The sequence below is a fragment of the Dipodomys merriami genome, unplaced genomic scaffold, assembly GCF_024711535.1.
Source record: "Dipodomys merriami isolate MVZ:Mamm:240054 unplaced genomic scaffold, mDipMer1.0.p SCAF_71, whole genome shotgun sequence".
In the NCBI taxonomy this organism is placed as follows: domain Eukaryota; kingdom Metazoa; phylum Chordata; class Mammalia; order Rodentia; family Heteromyidae; genus Dipodomys; species Dipodomys merriami.
The window spans coordinates 3,638,993-3,660,263 of NW_027206302.1; the positions used below are offsets into that span (position 1 = coordinate 3,638,993).

The following is a 21,271-nucleotide window of genomic DNA, read 5'->3' on the forward strand; positions in this document are numbered from 1 at the left end:
TTGAAAGCTCTTGAAATCCCACCCATGAGCTATACGCTGAACCAGACAGGAGAGTAAACAATTCCATGGTGCCTTACACCTTCCAGCTGAGAAGAGATTCTGAGGTTCCAACCAGGGAGCAGGTCTCAAGAGAAACAGAGACTCCTCCAGACTCTCAGAGCACTGCACTGAAGTTGATCTGCTCTCTATCTGATAATCAGATGGTAACATCTGACTGAGAACATTCCCATTAGCCTCCTCACTGCCTTCTCCTCCATTCCCCAGCCCCCACACACAAGAAAGCCAAGGTCAACAGATTCCTCTTGGGAAATGAGAAATCCTCAGCCTGCCTCCAAAGCAGACCCGGAATCAGTAGCCATTTCCAAGCACACGGGAGATTAAGAGAAAAATACTTTGTCCGAATCTAACTGGAAAATTGTCCCTGCTAGGGCTGATGGGTCCAGATGGGGGGCCAGGCAACATCCGGTCCACTTTATGGATATTATTTAGCTTAGCTAACCTTTGGAAATGCCTCCTTCCTATTTCAAACCACTCCTTGACTGGAGATAAAACATAACCAACATCATTTTATATGCATAGCTGAGCTCACAAGAAAGCCAGATAAGTCCCTAGGGGACAAAAGCATAGAAGAGACTGGAAAATCAGAATATGAACTGAATGCACCAATTCTGCAAACAGCCCCATGGAGGAGGGAGGTAGGAGCAGGGAGCAGGGGCTGCTGGACTCAGTAACCAAAAGACCCCGCTTTTAACACGTACTGGGCTGCAGGAGTGAGGCTCTGGGCCCACATTAAGCCCAAGTGAGAAGCAGAAATGGGAATCTCCGTAAACCTTTGATGAAACTATAGACTAAAATAAAAAGCACTCATCACTACAGACCAATGACAAGGGGGAGGTACAGGAAAGAAGGCAAATCTCAGTCTGTGCCCACAGCCAGTCCTCCCACAGACGTAGAACTGTGTATTTGCATGGGCTCAAATGGCCCAAGATTAAAAATTAACATAAAGCAGTCCCAGACCAGGAATATTCTAACAGAAGCAACTGCAAAGTGTGTCCTAGGGGATCACATCCAACCCAAGCTGCTCAGGCCTCTTCTATAAAACGCTCCAGTGACGATGAGCTAGCAGCTATTCAAGAGACATCTCTGACACTGTCCCCCCACAACTTTGCCTCCTGGCATGTACACTCTTCTTTTGGAGCAAGGACACTTATTGGCCCATTTCTTTTTTTGCTAGTTGTGGGCCTTGAACTCTGGGCCTGGTCACTGTCCCTCAGCTCTTCAGCTCAAGGCAACTGCTCTACCTCTTGAGCCACAGTGCCACTTTCGGTTTTCTGAGTGGTTTATTGGAGATAAGAGTCTCACAGACTTTTCCTGCCTAGGCTGGCTTTGAACCACAATCACTCAGATCTCAGCCTTCTAAGTAGCTAGGATTACAGATGTGAGCCACCAGTGCCCAGCTCTTATTGGCCCATTTCTAATGAGTAGAATATGTCAGAAGAAGTGGTTTATCACTTCTAGGTTGGTGCTTGATCACCTGAGCCATACTTCTGGCCAGGACATCATTTCTGAAACCAGTATGCATAGTATGGCCAATCTCTCTCTTGTCTGTCTGTCTGTCTCTCTCTCTCTTCACTATGAGGAAGGTATGCTCTATGTTGTAAGCAGACTTAAAGGGAGTCTAATGTGGTAAGAAACTGTTGTCTCTGGCCAAAAGGCAGTAAGGAGCTGAAGCTTACCTACTGTTTATGCACGAATGTGGAAGGGCAATTTCCCCCAATCAAGTCTTAAGATTACTGCAGCCCTAGACATCACTGTTTTTCTGTTTGTTTTTGTCAGTCATGGGACTTGAAATCAAGGCCTGCTCACTGTCCCTGAGCTCTTTTGCTCAAGGCTGGTGCTCTAGCACTTTGAGCCAGCTCTACTTCCAGCTTTCTGGAGTTAACTGGAGATGAGAATCTCAGGGACTTTTCTGCCTGGGTTGGCTGTGAACCACAATCCTCAAATCTCAGCCTCCTAGGTAACTAATTACAGGTGTGAGCCACTGGTGCCTGGCCTGGCTATCACATTGGCTGAGACCTTCTGAGACACCTGTCCCAGGTTCAGGTTAACTAAGCCATGCTCTGATTCCTGATCTCAAGATACTGTTTTCTGAATAATATATTATGTAACAATAGATAACTAATACAAACTGTGACATCAACAAGAACTAAACTGCTATCAAATCATTGAAAATTCAGGCTTTATCTTTTACAGCAGCTAATGTTAGTTATAACAAAATCTCTTTTAAAAACTATTCAACACAATTTTTTTCTTTTTTGAGATAGTGTCTTGCTAACATTGCCTGGCTTGCTCTCAAACTCCTGGGCTTAAATGAATCCCCTGATTCAGTCTCCCAAGTAGCTAGCACTACAAGTGTGCACCACTGTGCCCAAGTTGAAACTAAACTTAAAAGTTTTAAAACTTAAAAAAATACAAAAACAAAATTAGTAAAGTTTTTTTTTGGGGGGATGAGGTTTCTAGAAATGAAACATGCCTGTGAAGTTAAAAAAAAACTGAGTCACAACAGAAGAAAAACTGATTTACTAGAAGATGCATCTGAGCATCACATCATACCAAGAAGGCAGCATAGAGAGGCCCGTACAGATGGAAAACATGAAGAAAAGGGAGACTACAAAACATGGGAGGAAAGAATTAGAAGGTCCCACTTACAAGTAATAGGAGCTCCTGATGGAGAGATTATGCAGAATATGAGAGAAAGGCAATATTTAAAGAGATAATGACACTAGATAATTTTCCAGATGAGAGGAGGAGGAGGAGGAGGAGGAGGCAAAGTAGAAGAGGAGGAGGAGGAGGAAGAGGAGGAGGAGGAGGAGGAGGAGGAGGAGGAGGAAGAGGAAGAGGAGAAGGAGAAGAAGGAGGAGGAGGAGGAGGAGGAGGAGGAGGAGGAGGAGGAGGAGGAGGAGGAGGAGGAGGAGAAGAAGGAGGAGGAGAAGAAGGAGGAGGAGGAGGAGGAGGAGGAGGAGGAGGAGGAGGAGGCAGCAGCAGCAGCAGCAGCTAGAGAAACTTGATCACTCTGAAAATTGATCAAAGGCACAGAAAAAGAGACAACTACCATGAAAATCAGTAACACTTGAGTAAGCACAGTGGGACTCTGCGGTACCCTTGCCTGAGGCTCTTCCCTTTGCCCAAGGGCCAGGCCTCCTGAAACCCAGCTGGAACGTCAAGAAAAGAGAGGGCCAGCAGCCTGGTTGGGTTGAGTTTCAGTACTGTGTGGGGAAAACACGGAACTGAGACACTAAGTCTGTAGCAGAGAATTCCTGGGAATGAAACAACCAAAGAGGTTTGATAACTTCTATATACATCCTGGGAAGGAGGCTGGGTGAAGGAACAGAGCAATGCAAGCCACCCACACATCCCTGGCTGGTAGAACCCATATTCATGTGCTGAAGAGCCACAAGAGAACTGGATGATGAATAAAGTCCAGGGAAGGCTGAAGACCAGCAGATGTTTTCTGTTCCCAAGCCACACACAGAACCAGAGGAAGAGAGAGGAAGCCTTCCTGGCCTCAGTATTTTTTTTTTTTCGTCAGTGGTGGGGCTTGAACTTAGGGCCTGGGCACTGTCTCTGAGCTCTTTTGCTCAAAGCTAACACTCTACCACTCTTTACCACAGCACCACTTCCAGTTCTCTAGTGGTTAACTGAAGATATGAGTAACAGACTTTCCTGAACTGCAATCCTCAGATCTCAGCCTCCTAAGTAGCTAGGATGACAGGCGTGAGCCACCAGCACTTGGCTAAGGCCTCAAATTTTCTGAGTACAACTTCTGATCAACCTTTGAATACTAAGCTATACAGACACAGAAGCAATCTCTCAGAAATGAAGCTTAAAAAGTATAAGAAAAAAAAAACTTGAGTGGAGACATCAGAAGACTGTATATTAAGCCAGGCGCTGATGGCTCACACCTGTTCAAAGCCAGCCCAGGCAGGAAAGTCCGTGAAATTCTTATCTCCAATAAACCACCAGAAAACTGGAAGTGGTGCTGTAGCTCAAGTGATAGAGCGCTAGCCTTGAGCTGAAGAGCTGAGGGACAGCGTTCAGGCCCAGAGTTCAAGCCCCATGACCAAAAAAAAAAAAAGTATATTACGGGGAAGACAGAGTCCAAGAATTCAGTCCAAGGATTAACAAACAAATAAAGCAATAATGATCTTCAGAAGGGAAAAATTAAGAATCCAGAGTCACTACAATGTGTTCTCTAAAATGTTCAGCATTTAAAAACCTATGAGTCATGCAAATAAAGAAGTATGAATGTCCGAAAATGTTGGTTTTATCAAGCAAAATCTACAAAGTAGCTATTATGAACGTAGTCAAAGAGCTAATGGAAACCATGTTAGAAGATTTAAAGGCACTCATGACAATAACCATTTCATGAATGCAAACCACATTGAAGAAGTGGAAATTAGTGGAAAGGATCTCACTACATAGCCCCAGCTGGCCTCAAAAATCTAGATCTTCTTGCCCCAGCTTCCCAAATATGATTACAGGTGTGTGCCACACATCTAACTTACTTTGTAAGAGAAACAAATGGATATTCTAGAGTGGGAAAGTGAAAACAGAAAATTTAAACATCAGCAGACGGGCTCAATGTAAGAAATGATCAGTAAACTTGGAAATGGATAAAAATATTTTATTATCCAATCTGAAAAATGGAGAGAGGGGGAGAGGGAGAATTAAATAGAATGATTAGAACCTTAGAGATAAATGGGACAACATCAAACATACCAATACATACATAATGGGAGCCTCAGTAAAGAAGAGAAGGGTGAAGAGAACATGGGATGAGGAGGAAGAAAGGAAGAGAAAACATATTTAAGTAATAATGACTAAATTCTTCTTTAATTTGATTTCTAAACATTTATCTACAGATCACAGAAGTTCAATAAATCTAGAGTAAGTTAAACACTAAGAAAGACATTTTAGTCAAAATGTTGAAAGCTAACCAGGCACTGATGGCTCACACCTGTAATCCTAACTACTCAGAAGGCTGAGATCTGAAGATAACAGTTCAAAGCCAGCCCAGGGAAGGAAAGGCCATAAGACTCGTCTCTAATTAATTACCAGAAAACTGAAGTGACACCATGACTCTAAGTGGTAGAGCACAAGCCTTGAACAAAAGAGTTCAGGGATGGTACCCAGGCCCTGAGTTCAAGCCCCAGGACCAACAAAGTTGAGCGGTTTTTCCACTTATTTACCATCTTTGAAAGACAAAGCATTTATATATATATAGATAGATAGATGTATATACACACATATACATATATATTATACCATTATTGGTTTAGACAAATGGTCAGGTTTATAATCTAGTCAGAGATCATTTATATAATATGATAAAGAAAGGGGGAGAAAAGGAAGATATACTGTATCAATACTTCTATATTTATCCGAATTAATCTTATTTTGATAAGCTAAGATATACATTGTGGCTCCTAGTGCAACTATTATGAAAAGAAATCAAATAGTACAGTAAAAAAATTACCTATTTAAGCTCATTAAAGTATTTATTTAACATAAAAGAGTTCAGTAAAAGATAAGCATATAGGGCTGGGAAGGTGGCTCGGTGGCAGAGCGCTTGTCTTGCATGCCTGAGGCCCTGGGTTCGATTCCTCAGCACCACATAAGAAAAAAGAAAAAAGCCGGAAGTGGCGCTGTGGCTCAAGTGGTAGAGTGCTAGCCTTGAGCTGAAGAGCTGAGGGACAGCGCCTAGGCCCAGAGTTCAGGCCCCACGACCGGACCCCCCCCCCCAAAAAAAAAAGATAAGCATATAAACAAAAAAGATAGGAGACTACACAACTATATTAGTATTTGCCTAAATGCAAATGGAAAAAACATTTTCATTCAAAGGCAGAGACTCTGATTTTTTTTTTTTTTTTTGGTCAGTCTTGGGGCTTGAACTCCAGGTATGGGCACTGTCCCTGCATGAATCTTCAGCTTAAGGCAGTGCTCTACTGTTTGAGCCACAGCACCACTTCCGGTTTTCTGAGTGGTTTATTAGAGATAAGAGTCTCACAACTTTCCTGCCCAGTCTGGCTTTGAACCGTGATCCTCAGATCTCAGCCTCCTGAGTAGCTAGGATTATAGGTGTCAGCCACTGGTGCCTGGCTTCTCCGATTAGATTTTTTTTTAAATCAATCTGGGGGCTGGGAAGGTGGCTCAGTGGTAGAGCGCTTGCCTTGCATGCTCGAGGCCCTGGGTTCGGTTCCTCAGCACCACATAAGCAAAAAGAAAAAAGCCGGAAGTGGCGCTGTGGCTCAAGTGGTCGAGAGCTAGCCGTGAGCTGAAGAGCTGACGGACAGCGCCCAGGCCCAGAGTTCAGGCCCCACGACCGGACCCCAAAAAAAAAAAATCAATCTGGGTGCCAGTGACTCAAGCCTGTAATCTTACCTACTCAGGAGGCTGAAATATGAGGATTAGTTTGAAGCCAGCCTGGGCAGAAAAGTCTGTGAGACTCTTATCTCCAATTAACAACCAGAAAACTGGAAGTGGCACTGTGGCTCATGGTGGTAAAGCACTAGACTTGAGTGAAAAAACTCAGGGACAGTGCCCAGCCCCTGAGTTCAAGCCCTACAACCAGCCAAAAAAAAAAAAAAAAAAAGCAAGACCCAATTATTTGCTACCTACCTAGATTCAAAACACAAATGGGGCCTGGAGATATGGCTCAGGTGTTTAAGCACTTGCTTAATGAGTTCATGGCCCTGAATTCAAATTCTAGTACCACACACAAAAAAAATAAACAAAGAGCTGAAAACAGAAGAATAGAAAACAATGTTCCATTCAAACAGTAATCAGAGAGAATTTTCCAAATTTGATGAGACATGAACCCTCAAGGAGCCACACACTCAAGATACTGTGGTAAAAATGTAGAACATCCAGGGGCTGGGAAGGTGGCTCAGTGGTAGAGCGCTTGCCTTGCATGCCCGAGGCCCTGGGTTCAATTCCTCAGCACCATATAAGCAAAAAGAAGAAAGCCGGAAGTGGCACTGTGGCTCAAGTGGTAGAGCACCAGCCTTGAGCTGAAGAGCTGAGGGACAGCGCTCAGGCCCCATGACCGGACCCCCCCCCCCAAAAAAAAATGTAGAACATCCAAATCAAAATAGGATCTCAACAGCAACCAAGAGGGAATGAAAATCTCCTGCAAAGGTAACTGCTTGATGGCAGACTTCTCAGAAGCGACAATAGAAGAGAGGTGACAAAGACATATCTTCAAAACACCAAGAGAGAATAAATGTTGGCTTGGAATTCCCCCAATGAGCTAAAGTATATCAAATGATGAGGGTAAAATGTATTTTTCATTAAAGTCTGCTACTAACAGTCCCTGAAAGGCTACTAAACTATATACTTTAGGAGTAAAGAATGGATATAAGAAGCTATCGTGATCAAGAAAGAGGGACAAGACGGGAGTATATATAATTTAGTACTAGCAGGGTAATAAGTAACAATAGGGGTTTGGAGGCATGATAGAGGTAGTAGAGCATCAACCAATGACTAAATACATCAGATAATGAGTTTAAGTGCCATTCATGGATAAAAATAAGTAAGTAAATAAAAAGTAACAACAATAATAAAAACTAACTGGAGCCAGGAGCTGATGGCTTCCACTCAGAAAGCTTAGATCTGAGGATCACAGTTCAAAGTCAGCTCAGACAGGAAAGTTCATGAGAATCTTATCTCCAATTAACCACCAAAAAGGCAGAAGTAAAGCTGTGGCTAACATGGTAGAACACTAGCCTTGAGCAAAAATACACTCAGGAATAGTGCCCAGGCCCCGAGTTCAAGTCCCAAGACCAACACCAAAAATAAATTTTAAAAATACATTACAGTACTCCATAAATTGATATATAACTTCGATGTATTTCCAAATTCTCAACTATATTTTAACCTTCTCAACATGCTTCCTCAAAATTGAATTTTATATGAAAATGAAATATAAAACAATTCTTACAAAGAGTAACAATGCTCACCAAATTTACCAAAAATCTATTCTCACTACAAAGTTACCATAAGTAAGCAAGTGGTAATGGAATAAATACACTCATGTACACCAATGGAACAGATCTGAAACATCACTATATATGCATTTAGATAAATTAATCTTGACAACGGAGACAAAAAATTTCAATGAGGAAAGAAAAAGTCTTTCAACAAATGATGCTGGGAAAATGCAAAAGGGTGGAGTTGAACCCTTAACTCAAATCTCAAACCCATACCAAAAAATTAAAAACGGATTATGTATCTAAATGAAAACATAGTTAGTATTAGTTTTCTTTTTTTGGGGGGGGAGGGGAGGGTCCAGTCATGGGCCTGAACTCTGGGCCTGGGCACTGTCCCTCAGCTCTTCAGCTCAAGTCTAGCGCTCTACCACTTGAGCCACAGCACCACTTCAGGCTTTTTCTGTTTATGTGGTGCTGAGGAATCGAACCCAGGGCCTCGGGCATGCAAGGCAAGTGCTCTACCACTGAGCCACCTTCCCAGCTCCTAGTTTTCTGTGATCTTAGAGTAGGCAAACCTCTCTGAAATTTTAGACCAAAAGCACAGTCAAGAAGAGAACATTTGATGAACTGTATCTCATCAAATTTAATATGCCATGTTCTTTGAACAACAATATGAAAACACAAGTCACTCCATGGAAGAAACCATCCCAGCTGGCAAATTTATTTCTAGCATCCAGAATTGTGAGAAAATAAATTTTTTTGTGTGGCCCTGAGGATGGAACCTGGGGCCTCAGGCATACCAGGCCAATACTGTACCACTGAGCTAGGCATGCTCTTATCCAAAAACAAATTTTTGTTGCATTAAAAAAAGGGAAGGAAAGAAATCATCAAATTTAAAGTGTCCCAAGATCTTTCCCTTATGCAAAGGGAGGATAGAAAAACTGTCAGCTTCAGGCTGCTAAGTCAAGTACTCACATTAAAATTATGAGTAACCATAAAGATCAAAATAGAATATATAACTGTCAAACCAGGGCAGGATTTGGCAGGGAAAATAAAGAAAACTCAATCAGCCCAAAAGAAGGCAGCAAAGGAGTAGAAAAAGCATCACCCAAATGGCACAAAACATGATAAACAGAAGGCACAAAATAAGATGCTAGAACTAGATCCAAACATATCAACAATCACAATAAATATAAATGTACACTTGATAAATTAGCAAATAGACATAAAACCAAATTTATAAATTATTTACAAAAAGACATACCTGAAACATAGGAGACCAAAAAAACCTTTTTTTCCAAAGATGGAAAAAGATGTTCTACCAAATACTAAACAAAATCACATCTGAGAGAAAAGTATTATTGGAGATACTAAAGGGACATCTCCCGTGCTTTAAATCTCTTTCTTCTTCTGTAAAGCAGGATTCCAAGCCACATCTCCCAGAGAAATATGTCAACTGTATATGCTGTTAGATAATGTAAAGTAGGAGGAGGAGAGAAGACGAGGAGGAGGAAGAGGAGGAGGAAGAGGAATAGGAAATGTTGGGGAGAGGTAAATTTTAATTTTAGAGTGTTTGGGAAAAGACCTGTGAGGAACTGGTCCATGGGAATGTTTGGGAATGAGACATCCAAACAGAGATTGTGGAAAGTGCAAACGTCGAAAGGCTGGAGCACTTTGTGCTGACTGAAGAGCAAAGAGAGGTTAGTGAGGCCAGAAGGAGACGAAGAAGAGGAACTCACAAGTAGCACTGGTCATATCATGTAGGACCTTACAAATCAGACTAAAAAGCCCTTGATGCTTGCTCTGAGCTAGGTGGAGACTTTAAGCAGAAAAGTGGATGATGTAGTTATATTTCTAAATGATCGCTCTGACTACCCTGACAGGATGAAGTGCAGTCAGGCTGAATGTAGAGGACCAACTGGAAGGCAGTGAGACCATCCAAACAAAAGGACACGGTGCCTTGCAGTGGAGGTAGTGAGGGTGGTTGGATCCTACATATGTTTTGAAGGTGAGACCTACAGAATTTGCTGAAAGAGTGCATGTGGGATAAAACAGAGAGGGAGTGGGGGTAAGACAGACAGACAGGCAGATAGACAAGGCAGACAGACATAGACAGACACAAACAGAGAGAGGAGACAGACTAACTTCATAGACTGAGAGTATAGCTCAGTGGCAGATCACATATTCAACATGTACGAGTTCCTGAATTTGATCCCTAACAGAAAAATATAAAAGGTTAAGAAAAGGAAAAGGAGCCAGGCATTGAAGGCTCACACCTGTAATCCTAGCTACTGAGGAGGCTGAGATCTGAGAGATCGTGGTTCAAAGCCAGTCTAGGCAGGAAAGTCTGTGAGATGCTTATCTCCAATAAACCACCAGAAAACCAGACGTGGCACTATGGCTCAAGCAGTAGAGCACTTGCCTTGAGCTGAAGAGCTGAGGGACAACACCCAGTCCCAGAGTTCAAGCCTCACGATGAACAAAAAAAAAAAAAAAAAAAAAAGAGGAAAAGGAGAATGTTAACTTCAGGCTTTTAGACCGGAAGTCCAAGAAGAATAAAGTTGTCATTATCAGAAGACAGGGACTGGAACATGGACTTGGGGAAGAGGGGGCTCATCAATTCACTTCTGAGCACATTAAGGTCTAGATGTCCAGTGGACGAGCGAGTGAGATTTCAACACACAGTTCCATATACAGGAGGGCTGGGCTGCAGTTATGCATTCGGGAGTCATCAGGCTCTCAGTAATATTCAAAGCTATGAGCCTGGATGAGATCACCTAAGCAGTGGGCGTAGAAAGCAGTCTAGGGACTGAGCCCTGGAAAACTCCGGTACTGAAATCCCGGGGAGCTTTCAAGTACCCAAGACACAGTAGAAAAGAAGGGATGGGTGAGGAAGGGAGAATCTAGAGACACTGTTATCCCCAAAAGTGTTTCAGGAAGGAAGGAGATCTATTGACAGTGTTAGATGCTGCCAATGGGTCGAGGGATACAAGCCTAAGCATTAACTAGTGGGTTTAGCAGCGCAGGCTGGCCTGATGTGAAAAGACAGCCATGCCAATCAGATTCCCAGATTCCGGAGATGTAACAAAGAAATACTGAGAGACTGCTGTTGCCAACAATGGGGGCCAATGCGGACAGTCTTAAGGGAGGCTTTTTTGCATTGCTTCTTTTCCCCCAGCAAACAGTAAAAATAGCTAACCTTTATTGAGTGCTGGCTATGTGCCAAGAACACTATTATGATGCCTATTTTTAAATAAGGAAAGTGGGGCTCAAAAAAGTCAAGTAACTTGCCCTAGGTCACTCAGCTGGGTAGTCATCTAAGCTGGAATTCAACCTTACATTCTGTATTTAATTACTAAACTACCACCACCTTTATAAATTCAGGGGTAAGTCTGTACTTAGGTAAGAAACTCATCTTTATAAAATATCAATTTGGATACTTATGTAGGAATACTATATTTCACTGAACGTTCACCAACTATCTGACAGCTAGCTATCACTACTACTGTCGTTTTGAAGACGAGAACTCAGAGGCATTGAGAGATAGGGTCTCTTGCTTGTGGTCCCAAAAGACAAACAGAACTCAGGCCCAGATGGTCTCGAAGACTGAGCTTGGCCTCTATGCCATTTGTACCCATCAATCATACCCTTTGCATGGGGTGGGCACAGAGCAGTTAGGCCTGTCCTTCCTTGCAAGGTCATCTTCTCAAAGACATCTTGTGGGTTTCAAAGATGTGATTCCCAGGGGCTTCCCAGTCTGAGGCAGCACTAGGTCCCAAGGCAGGTTTCTGGGTCTCCCCAGAACCACACCTGACTTCTCTCCAGGGACACAGAGAGGTAGGCTGAATGTGGAACAGAATCCCCTTTCCCACTCTTCCCTCCAGGTGTACTGGGCCTCCTCCTACCTGTCCAGTGGTGAGGGAACGGCTATAGCCAGGGATGGAGCTCCGAGGATGGATCCGGGGTGGGACACAGCAGCTGGAAAAGGCCAAAATGCCAGTCAGATTGGGGGGTCTGTTAGGAGGATGGGGAGAAGGCCTCTGACATTCAGTTCTTTGAAAAGCCCAGGCAAGTCTGGGCAGGGATTCCTTCCCCAAAGACACTTATGCAGGAACTGTGGCAGGGGTATACCCAGCCCTTTCCATGAGGCAGAGTGAGACACCCCAGTTGAACCCTAAGCAGGACTACCCAGCTGGAGCCCACTCCACACTCAGCTCTGCAGAAGCCCAGTATTAGCTTCCTGACCCTTATCCCTGGTCACCACCCACCACCCCTTCCGCCACCCCCAGTTCTTACTTGATTCTAGCTGTGTCCACACTGGAGGAGCGGCGGGAGGCAAAGCGCCGGGCGAGTGCTTTGGGAGACGTCTTGGGGCTGCCATCCGAGTCTCCGCTCTCCTCATCCCCCATGGCTTTGATGTAGCTGCCGCTCCGCATCCTGCGGCAGGGGATCTCCCCATCCTTGCCACCCGTGGGGTAACCCCCCCAGTCGTCTTGTGGCACCTGCAGGGACAAGGGCCTCTGTCTCTCAGACATGTCAATCTCGAGCTCAGGATCCTCTTGCCCACTGCCAGTGGGAGGTGCTCTCTCGGGCTGGAACAGACCACACTCAGGAACAGGCAGCGGAGAACTGGGAGAGGAAGTGTCTCTCAGGCTGTCCACTGAGATCTCCCTTACAAGAGATGCTGCATCATCCTCCCAGGACCTTTGCCACTTAATTGAGGGCCACCTAGAACAGCTAGTGTTTTGACATGCCAGGTACCAGGAGGCTGAAGATCAGAGGTCTAAGTGACCTGTGTCAATCACATTCCCATCAGGGAAGCATCACCTGACCTCAGTCACCTTTTACCCCTGCTTCTCCCTCAATCCTTTTAGCCTGTTTACATCCTACATCCTCTGACCCCCACCCCCCACTATCTCCCATCCCTTGAGGAGCCACAGAGAGCATTAGGCAAGGAACACATCATGTTAGGAAGGAGCTCTCAACAGTCCAGACAGAAGCTGGCTAGATAATGGAGGGCCAGGAGCAGGGCAGGGGTTCAAGTGGCGGGAGGGAGACCAATTAGGAGCTGAGGTTGCTATCCAAGCAAAGGATGCAGAGGCCTAAATTAAGACAATGACAATGAGGGGAAGAGGAGGAGATGGAGATGAGAGGTGTTAAGGAGCACAGCCAGCCTGATTAGCTGTGGGAGAAGGAAGAGGTGGTGGGGAGGAGTTGAGGATGACTGTGAGGCTGATGGCTGAGGACCTGAGGCGGGTGCTTGTCGTTCACAGAGCCACAGAACCCCGAGAAACAGATTTGAGGAGAGATGATAGGTTCATGTCTGAGCACCTTGAGTTTGACATAGAATTGCTGAGCTGATGGTTGGATATCTGATTGTGGGGAGATCGAGGCTGGGAGTCATGGGAGTCATGTGGGAGTCATGGATGGTAGATGGATCAATAGGAGTGATCTATAGGCAATCCAGGGAAGAGAAGAGAGATCTAAGAGAGATTGGCTGACATTTAAAAAGGGACTGCAAAGAAGAGAAGCCTGTGAAGACACCTGAGAAGGAGTGGGCAGAGGGGTAGGAGGGAAGTCAGGAGAATGCCATGTCACAAAAACAGGAGACGTTTCAAGAATAAAAGGAGTCGATTATGTCAAATGCCACAGTGCGCTCAGAGGTTAGTGACTTGGGCTCAGGAGTTAGGAGATCCCTGTGCAAATTCTGGTGCCATGACTTGCTAACAGGTAAACCTGGACAAAACCGATTAAGTGCTAAGTACCTGATTCCCTGTCTGTGAGTTGGCAATGGTAATTATACCACACTAGAGGATTGGTGGCACAGGTAAGTAAGCCAATTCAGGGTCCAGAACATAGAAAGCAATCCATAAATATTACCTCTTATTACAGCCATTGAAGGGGACACTCTCTGGAGACAGCTCTCCAGAGGACACTGATGACCACTTGAGCAGTGCCAGTGTGCTCTAGAGAATGGGGTTGTGGAAGTTTTAGGCAAACTGGAGGAGGTAAGTGAAGGAAAGTAAAGAGAAAAGTCTGTGCTCTAAGAAACTGGGAAAGAAGAGAAGACAGGAAGTAGAAGGGGTGAGGGTGAGGAAAGATGTTTTAGGATAAAATCAACTTTTCAGTTGATCACCAATGGTTCACACTTATAATCCTAGCTACTCAGGAAGCTAAGATCTGAGGATCAAGGATTAAAGCCAGGCTGGGCAAGAAAGTCTGTGAGACTCTATCTCCAATTAACCATCAAAAAGCTAGAAATAGAGTTGTGGCTCAAGTGGTAGAGCATCAGCCTTAAGAGAAAAAGCTAAATGACAGCTCAAGGCACTGAGTTCAAGCCTTGGTTTCTCACACACACACACACACACACACACACACACACACACACACACACACACACACACACACACACACACACACACACACACACACGTCATTTTCCTCGTCTGTGAGCTAGTAACGGCAATTAGAGGTGAGGAAATCTGCAAGCCCTGGTGGAGAGGTCAGCCTAAGACGCGAGTCCTGGCTTGATCTCTGAGGGAGCCCATGATGGTCACCTACACTATGAAGGATAAGGTATAAATGAAAGCAAAAGAGAGGGTTGGGGAGGCAGTGAAGATTTTAAAATGTTGTTGGAAAGAAGAGGACAAGGGTATCTCAGAGAGGAGGGGAGAGAGAGAGGGAGAAGAAGAGGGAGAGGGAATGCAAAGCTCAGGAGAACATACAGTTCAAAAGCAAGGTGAGGCTAGAGAATGGACAGGGAATACTATGAGAACAGGAAATGAGTGAAGAGACCTCAGGGAGGAACCGAGCTCCCGAGCTCTGCAAGTAGCCAGGGATCCAAGAACAGGGATCCAGGGAACAAGAACCCCATGAGTAAAGAAGGGATCAGAAAAGGTATGAGAGAGGGCTGCTGTCTCTGTGAGAGACATTGCATCTGTAAAGGGGTTGGAAGTCTACCACAGTGGATGGGGCCAGCTTCCCCTGCTTTTGTGCGAGGGAGCACCAGGCCATCTGGGAGGTTCCTACAGCCCCCTCATTTTCTCCAAAATGGGCTCAGACTTTCTGATCCTAAGAGGACCATCATCCCCTATGCCCCAAACTCTACAGACAGGAACAGTGGGCACGCCAGCAGATGGGACAGCCAGGACATGCGGTGCCACGCTGCAGGGCTCCCACTCCACAGCTACTGCAGAGCAACTTGCTCCTCTGCAGGACACTGTGAGATGCATGTTAAAAAGGAAGCCCCCAGGGAGGTCAAGTCAGCCCTGGAGAAGCAGCTGAGAAAGGAAAATGGTGGCAAAACTCCAAGGCTGGCAAAGGCTTGCTTATAGGAGAGGAAGGGTGGTGTTCCTTCTCTGTACCCTTCACTTGTCAGCACCTCCCTACCCAGGGAAGGGGAACCCAAGGCCAACCTACAAGTCTCAAATACTAGAAGTCACTTCCTGCTTTCTACGATGGCCTGATTTGCTCCCTTGGGCTTCTGTGAGTGGTCCCAGTGAATGACTTACTAGCAAAGCCAATGGCAAGCAAAAGACACATACAGCTTCTCTTCTCCAGACCTCTGAACTCACTATAGACACTTCCAGGAACACCTTTCATTCAAGCCCAACTAACTCCAACTCTTCCACTGAGATTCAACTCGGGGGACTTTCCTCTTAGAAACGTTGCCAAGCCACGCTGGCCTCCCACCACCAGGTAAATGAGGGGCTTCAATTGTATCCCCTTGATGGCCAGGGTTCTCTTCTATCTCAGCCTACCATAATGTGTGTGTGTGTGTGTGAGTGTGCGTGTGCGTGTATGTGTGTGTGTGTTCCATCTGCTTCCTGATCGATCCCCTCAAAACTGTGAGCTCTCATTGGCAGCATTTGTGCTTACATCTCTGTATCCACAGCACCCAGGAGATGCTCACTGAATGAATGGGGATTAACTATCTAAGAGGAATGTTAGCTTGGGAGAAAACCCTAAACCTGCTGGATCTCCAGAACTAAAACTGTAGGAGAGCTCATGAAAACAGTATGGGCTGAGGGCTCTAAAAGAAGGGGTCAGAACTCCTACCCCCACCAGCAGAGCTTCCGAGGTGATAAGACAGGAAGAAAGTGGCAACTCAGCCTCATTTGTAGCACCCATTCTCCAGAAACCCTGCCTGGGGTAGTATCAAGGCTCAGGCTTGAACAGGTGTGTCTCTAGCCCAAGAAAACAAGTGAAACAACTCCCATAGTTACAAGGACTACATGGAGCCCAGAAAGACAATAAATACGCCTCAGCAGAGGCATAAACTGACCTCCACATTCCAACAATATCTGGACCACTTAGACTTAAGAAGAAAAGGTCTGGAAAAGGCCTACAAGCAAGAGAACGGCTTTCCAACTGCCCACCTCCAAGCTCAAGAGCAGCTACAGCCAGAGAGCATTACCCATCCTGTCCACTGCCTTCCTCAACCACATTCTGCCTCCAACCGAAGACAGAGGCCAGCAGAGCTTGTTCAAGAGGTAAAGGAGAAATCTTCCTGGCACTGATACACATCACCAGAAGCAGAGGCCACTGCCCTTCATTGGACAAATGGAAAAATCCAGGCCCCGAAGGGGGTCCAGAATATCACAGTGAAGGCAAAGCTGAGCTGCCCTGCATCTAGTCCCTCCATCATCTCAGGGACAGCTGGCTCCCAGCCAACCATTCTCATTGTTCCCTGGCTGACAAGCCTGGTGAGGGCTGAGAACCCTGTTCCCCACCCCCACAAAGCCTCACCTGCAGGTAGTGATAAGTCCTGGCTTTGGCCTTGGCCTCTGGACCCAGGAGCCCTTTGCTCGGCCCAGGCCCTGGGTATCCATCCCGGCCCTGGCTCACCATCATGGTATGCCAGGCACTTCGCTTGACGGATTGTCCATCCAATGACATGGACATGCCAGTGCAGGCAAGGCAGCGGCCTTCAGACCCGCCTGAGCGCCCCTTGAAGCTCAAGTCTCGGTAGGACCCATCTGGAGCCTCCAGGCAGAAGGGACCACCAGGCTCCCCGGGGGGCCGCCCCCCTGCCAGGAAGCCGCTATCACTGTCCAAGTTGTCATCAGAGCTCCACCAGCCCGTGGCCTTGGTCTGGTGCCGCCCATCCCCCTTTCGGTCCTTGCTCTTGCTCCTCTTGCCATGTCGAGACTGGTGGTGGTGGTGATGGTGGTGGTGATGGTGGTGGTGGGAGGTGTGGGGGCCTCCAGATCCTGGACCAGGGTAGCTGTCTCCTCCAGAGCTACTTCTTCCCTCGGCCTTGGGCCCATTATAGTCCCGCTTCCCAGGCGCCTCCAAAGAGTGGGACTTGGCAAAAAGCTTCTGCACAGAGTGAACCAGATGCCGAATTCGGCTAGGGCTTTCACTCCGGGGCTCAGGGGCAGTGCCAGACCCTGGCCCTGACCCAGGCCCAGCCCCTGCTGGACCACGCTGGTATGGTAGTGTATGGAAGCCATCTTGCTGAACGGGCAACTGCTTTTCAAACTGATCCAGGAGTGTAGGAGGCAAGCGGGGGGCACCCTTGCCCTGTGGGTGGCCCACACAGTCTTCACAGGTGTCGAAGGGGCCCTGGCCAGGGTACATCCTGGGGAAGGTACTGCTGCCTCCCCCAGCCCCAGCCCCCCCTGACCCTCCCTCAGGGCCTATCGACGGCCCTTCACTCAGGCTCAGGGGCCCTTCTGGAGAAAGGTGTCCCAGGCCAGCTCTCGGAGCACAGAAGCGGGGCTCAGTAGAGAAGACCTCCCTGGAGCCCAGCAGGTACGGGGCCCTGGCAGCTGGGCCCACGTCCATATGCTGTTGGTCAGCAAAGCGGGCTGGGCGGGGATGGCTGCCTCGGTCGCCATGGTAACCCCTCATGGCCTCAGCAAAGGCTCTTCATAGTGTTGGGGGCCAGGCCCCAGGAATCTCCTGGGAAAACAGGGAGAAAAAGGATTCAGGCTGAACAACAGTCATCTTCATCTAAAACCCATCTTTCCTGGGCAATCTTGTATCCCTGTAGGTAATGCTTATCAATTCATTGTGATTAATTGTACTATCTTAACACAAATGGGTTGTAAAGTCCTTAGAACAGTCATAATAGACAAAGACACAGGGCAAAAAATAATCCCGTCATTCATCAAATGCTGCAAATTTGATAAATACTTATAAGAGGAAATGCACGCAGCCAAATGGGTTTTTAAATATCCTTAGATTATCAGGAACAAAAAGAGACCCAAGCAGACAAACAAAATAATCAAAGAAACCAGTCATTAGGTGGACTCATTTTTAACAAGCTGTGCCTCAATCTTACTCCATACCCCACTGCTGCAGAAGCCAGGCCTGTGATAAGAACAGTGGACTCAAATATACATACACAAAATTCCACCCAAGTTCTTCCTTCCACACCCCACTCCTCCCATCTAGCTATAGGTTTATGCTCCCTCCACTTGGGCTACGATAGGAAGGAAAAACCTGAGGGAAGACTCCTTCCTTTCCTAGGTTCCAAATATTCCCCCAATGAAATTTCCCCTTTTGCCTTTTAACCCTCTCCCACAGTCCCTTTCCATGGTAGGAAGTCACAGAGGAAGGAAAGACATAAAGGAGGAAGGCTGGCTATGCAAGGTACATTTGAATCCAGCCTGGGCACGGAACTCAGGAGTTCCTCCTCTCAGGAACAGTGGACTGGTGAAATGGGAGGCTGATAGAGAAGCAGCTCTGGAGCCAATGCCCCCCGGCCCTCACCCCAGGCCTTCCCAGGCTACAGGACAGAGAGGTCAGCTCTCAGCAAGAGCTGCCGCCAATCAGTGCTTCAGGAGCTGCCAGGACAGGAGCTATGGCAGGAGGGGGTGACAGCAGGAGGGACAGGGACGGAGGATCTGGCAGACGGAGCCCTCCCTCATCCCAGACCAGCTCTTGGGCCATCTGCTGACTAGGAGGGGATGACAGCTTCAAAGACTCCAGACAGTAGCACCTCTAAGATTCAGTCTCCCAACCTCCTCTCCCCACCCCCACCCCCCACCCGCTTCAGACTTCTTACAAATCCTGCTCATGGCTCATCTCCTACTATTTCCCCAATACTTGCAGTCTTGTAATGTAGCTATTTTTCACACTTACTATGGGAAAATAGAGCTCAAGCTGGGAAGGTGGCTCAGTGGTAGAGCGCTTGCCTTGCATGCTCGAGGCCCTGGGTTCGATTCCTCAGCACCACATAAGCAAAAAGAAAAAAGCCAGAAGTGGCGCTGTGGTTCAAGTGGTAGAGTGCTAGCCTTGAGCCTTGAGCTGAGGGACAGTGCCCAGGCCCAGAGTTCAGGCCACACGACTGGACCCCCCCCCCAAAAAAAGAAAGAAAATAGAGCTCAAAACCCATGAGGTCACAAAACCAGTGAATGGGTGGTGAAGATTCAAGCCTAGGTTATTTGGATTTGGGAATATGAATGTAATCCCCATCTCCCAGACTTCCCTACCACTCACCATCTGGGATGTTCCATCCTTGATGTCAGGATCCCCACCACCAGGAAGAATCCTAACTTCAGAAGGCTCAGGACCACTGGCTCCTGACAAGAGAACAGGAGGTCAGCAAAGGGGAAATTACAGTCTCCTAGAGTCCTCAGGAGACAGGTCTCTGGCCCTGACAGTTTCCCTTCCCAACCTCCCTCTCCCTCCCCCAGTCCCAATACCAGGACTGATTGGATGCCCTATGATGCAGAGCCTTCAGACCCCCCCAGGGAAATAAAGTTGGCTTCATTATTCAAATACATGCAAATTAGCTCACAGGTTGGACTACCTCCAACTGCAGGTGTCTGTGTGATCTGTCCATGGTGCTGAGCCACAGCATTTTCTTTGCCCTTAAATATGGCTGTTCCACAGACATTTGTTGAGTAGATACCATGAGTAAGATTCTGAATGAGAAGTATATAGAGGTCATTTATGTGTGATCTTTGCCCTCAACAAGTCTATAATCCAACAGAGGAACAAGCTCTCACCCGTGACAAGAGTTATTTTTAAGTCCCTATATTTTTGTGCAAGCCATTTCCTAGAATCTCTTTTCATCTGCATCCAAACTCTCCTCCTGGCTAATACTCATGTTAAACCTTGTCTTCCCCTTAAGACTTTCTGTGCTCTTTATTCTGAGAGATGCCTCTCCATTGGGCTTTTACAATGCCCTGGGACTACTATGGAAGCAGCCATTACACTACACTGAACTTCAGCATTTCTCTCCTCATGGTTAGGAACTAAATCTTAATCATCTCTAACATCTAACCTATGGCTTGACCAGAGCTGGTCTATAATTAACATTCACTGAGTAGATGAATAAATGACTGTGTCAGAGAGAGGTGACAAAATGTTAAGTTACCTCAGATCAAGATCAGATTCAGTAGAGAGAAATCAAGGAAGACATCTCAGTGCCAAGGGTATTTGAATTGAAATAGAAGATGATCGTGTGTTCCACAGACAATGGTGGATAATTACCAATGAAAACCTTAGAAGACACAAGGCTGAAGAGGTGTGCAAGTCAGGAATTCTAGAGGGGTGGGCTGGGAAAGTTCCAGTAGACAAGGTTTGGAAAATATGGGGAAGGAGAGAAAGAATTATAAAGGAAGACGACTCTGAAGATTGCAGCAGCCGTGACTAGAAGACTAATGATGCCATTATTAGACACAGGGATGTCAGAAAAAAGAGCGAGTTTTGCAAGCATGATTAATAGTAGTGGAAGAGACATAGTCAGACATCAGGAAGAACTTCCTGACCCTGAGGAATGTAAGAGAATAAGGAAGACTGGGGAAGCTCCTGAGAATCTTCCACAGAGAGGAGGGTAAGACATGCCCAGTGCCCCACCCACTCTAGATTCTGAACCAGAAGAACTATTAGTTATCTAGCCTGTAGGAAGACTAAACTGACTTCAACTGCCTGGTCCTATGACAATTCTCCCTTTCTAGGGTACAGGGGTGACTTCAGACCAAGATGGCTGCCTCTCAAGCACTTAGAAGCATCTCCTCTCCTTGGATAGGTTTAATAAACCAGTCTCACCTCTAGGACACATGCTTCTCTTGACACATGTCTGAGACTCATAACACAAAAGCCATTTTGACAGAAGCCTGCATCATCCCTTTTGCTTTGTCGGTGGTCATGTCAAGCTGGAACCTCACTGAGCTTCCTAACTGTGGTATTTCCAGGTGTTCTCTGCCCCCAGCTTCACACAAGTGCCACGCTGAGCCACCAAGCTGCCATGAAGAGCTGTCAAAATTGTTCATTAATACCAATCCAGGTTTTCCCAGTTCTAGTTCAGAGAAGAGCCCCTGTGATTG

General features: G+C 46.3%; 1 protein-coding gene across 4 annotated transcripts in view; it reads right to left on the minus strand.

Moving 5' to 3' along the window:
- Dlgap3 (DLG associated protein 3) overlaps positions 1 to 21,271 on the minus strand; it is a 72,826-nt gene that overhangs the window by 30,678 nt on the left and 20,877 nt on the right. For 2 of the 4 annotated variants that reach the window (XM_070008962.1, XM_070008963.1), the window contains exons 2-5: positions 19,437 to 19,519; positions 16,737 to 17,894; positions 12,285 to 12,490; positions 11,894 to 11,966 (exon numbers count right to left, since the gene is read on the minus strand). In XM_070008962.1, coding sequence (XP_069865063.1) covers positions 11,894 to 11,966; positions 12,285 to 12,490; positions 16,737 to 17,843 — 1,386 coding nt within the window. In that variant the 5' untranslated portion in view covers positions 17,844 to 17,894; positions 19,437 to 19,519. Of the gene's footprint in view, positions 1 to 11,893; positions 11,967 to 12,284; positions 12,491 to 16,736; positions 17,895 to 19,436; positions 19,520 to 19,737; positions 19,865 to 21,271 lie in introns of all 4 variants that reach the window. The other 2 variants (XM_070008964.1, XM_070008965.1) reach the window with 2 other exon arrangements.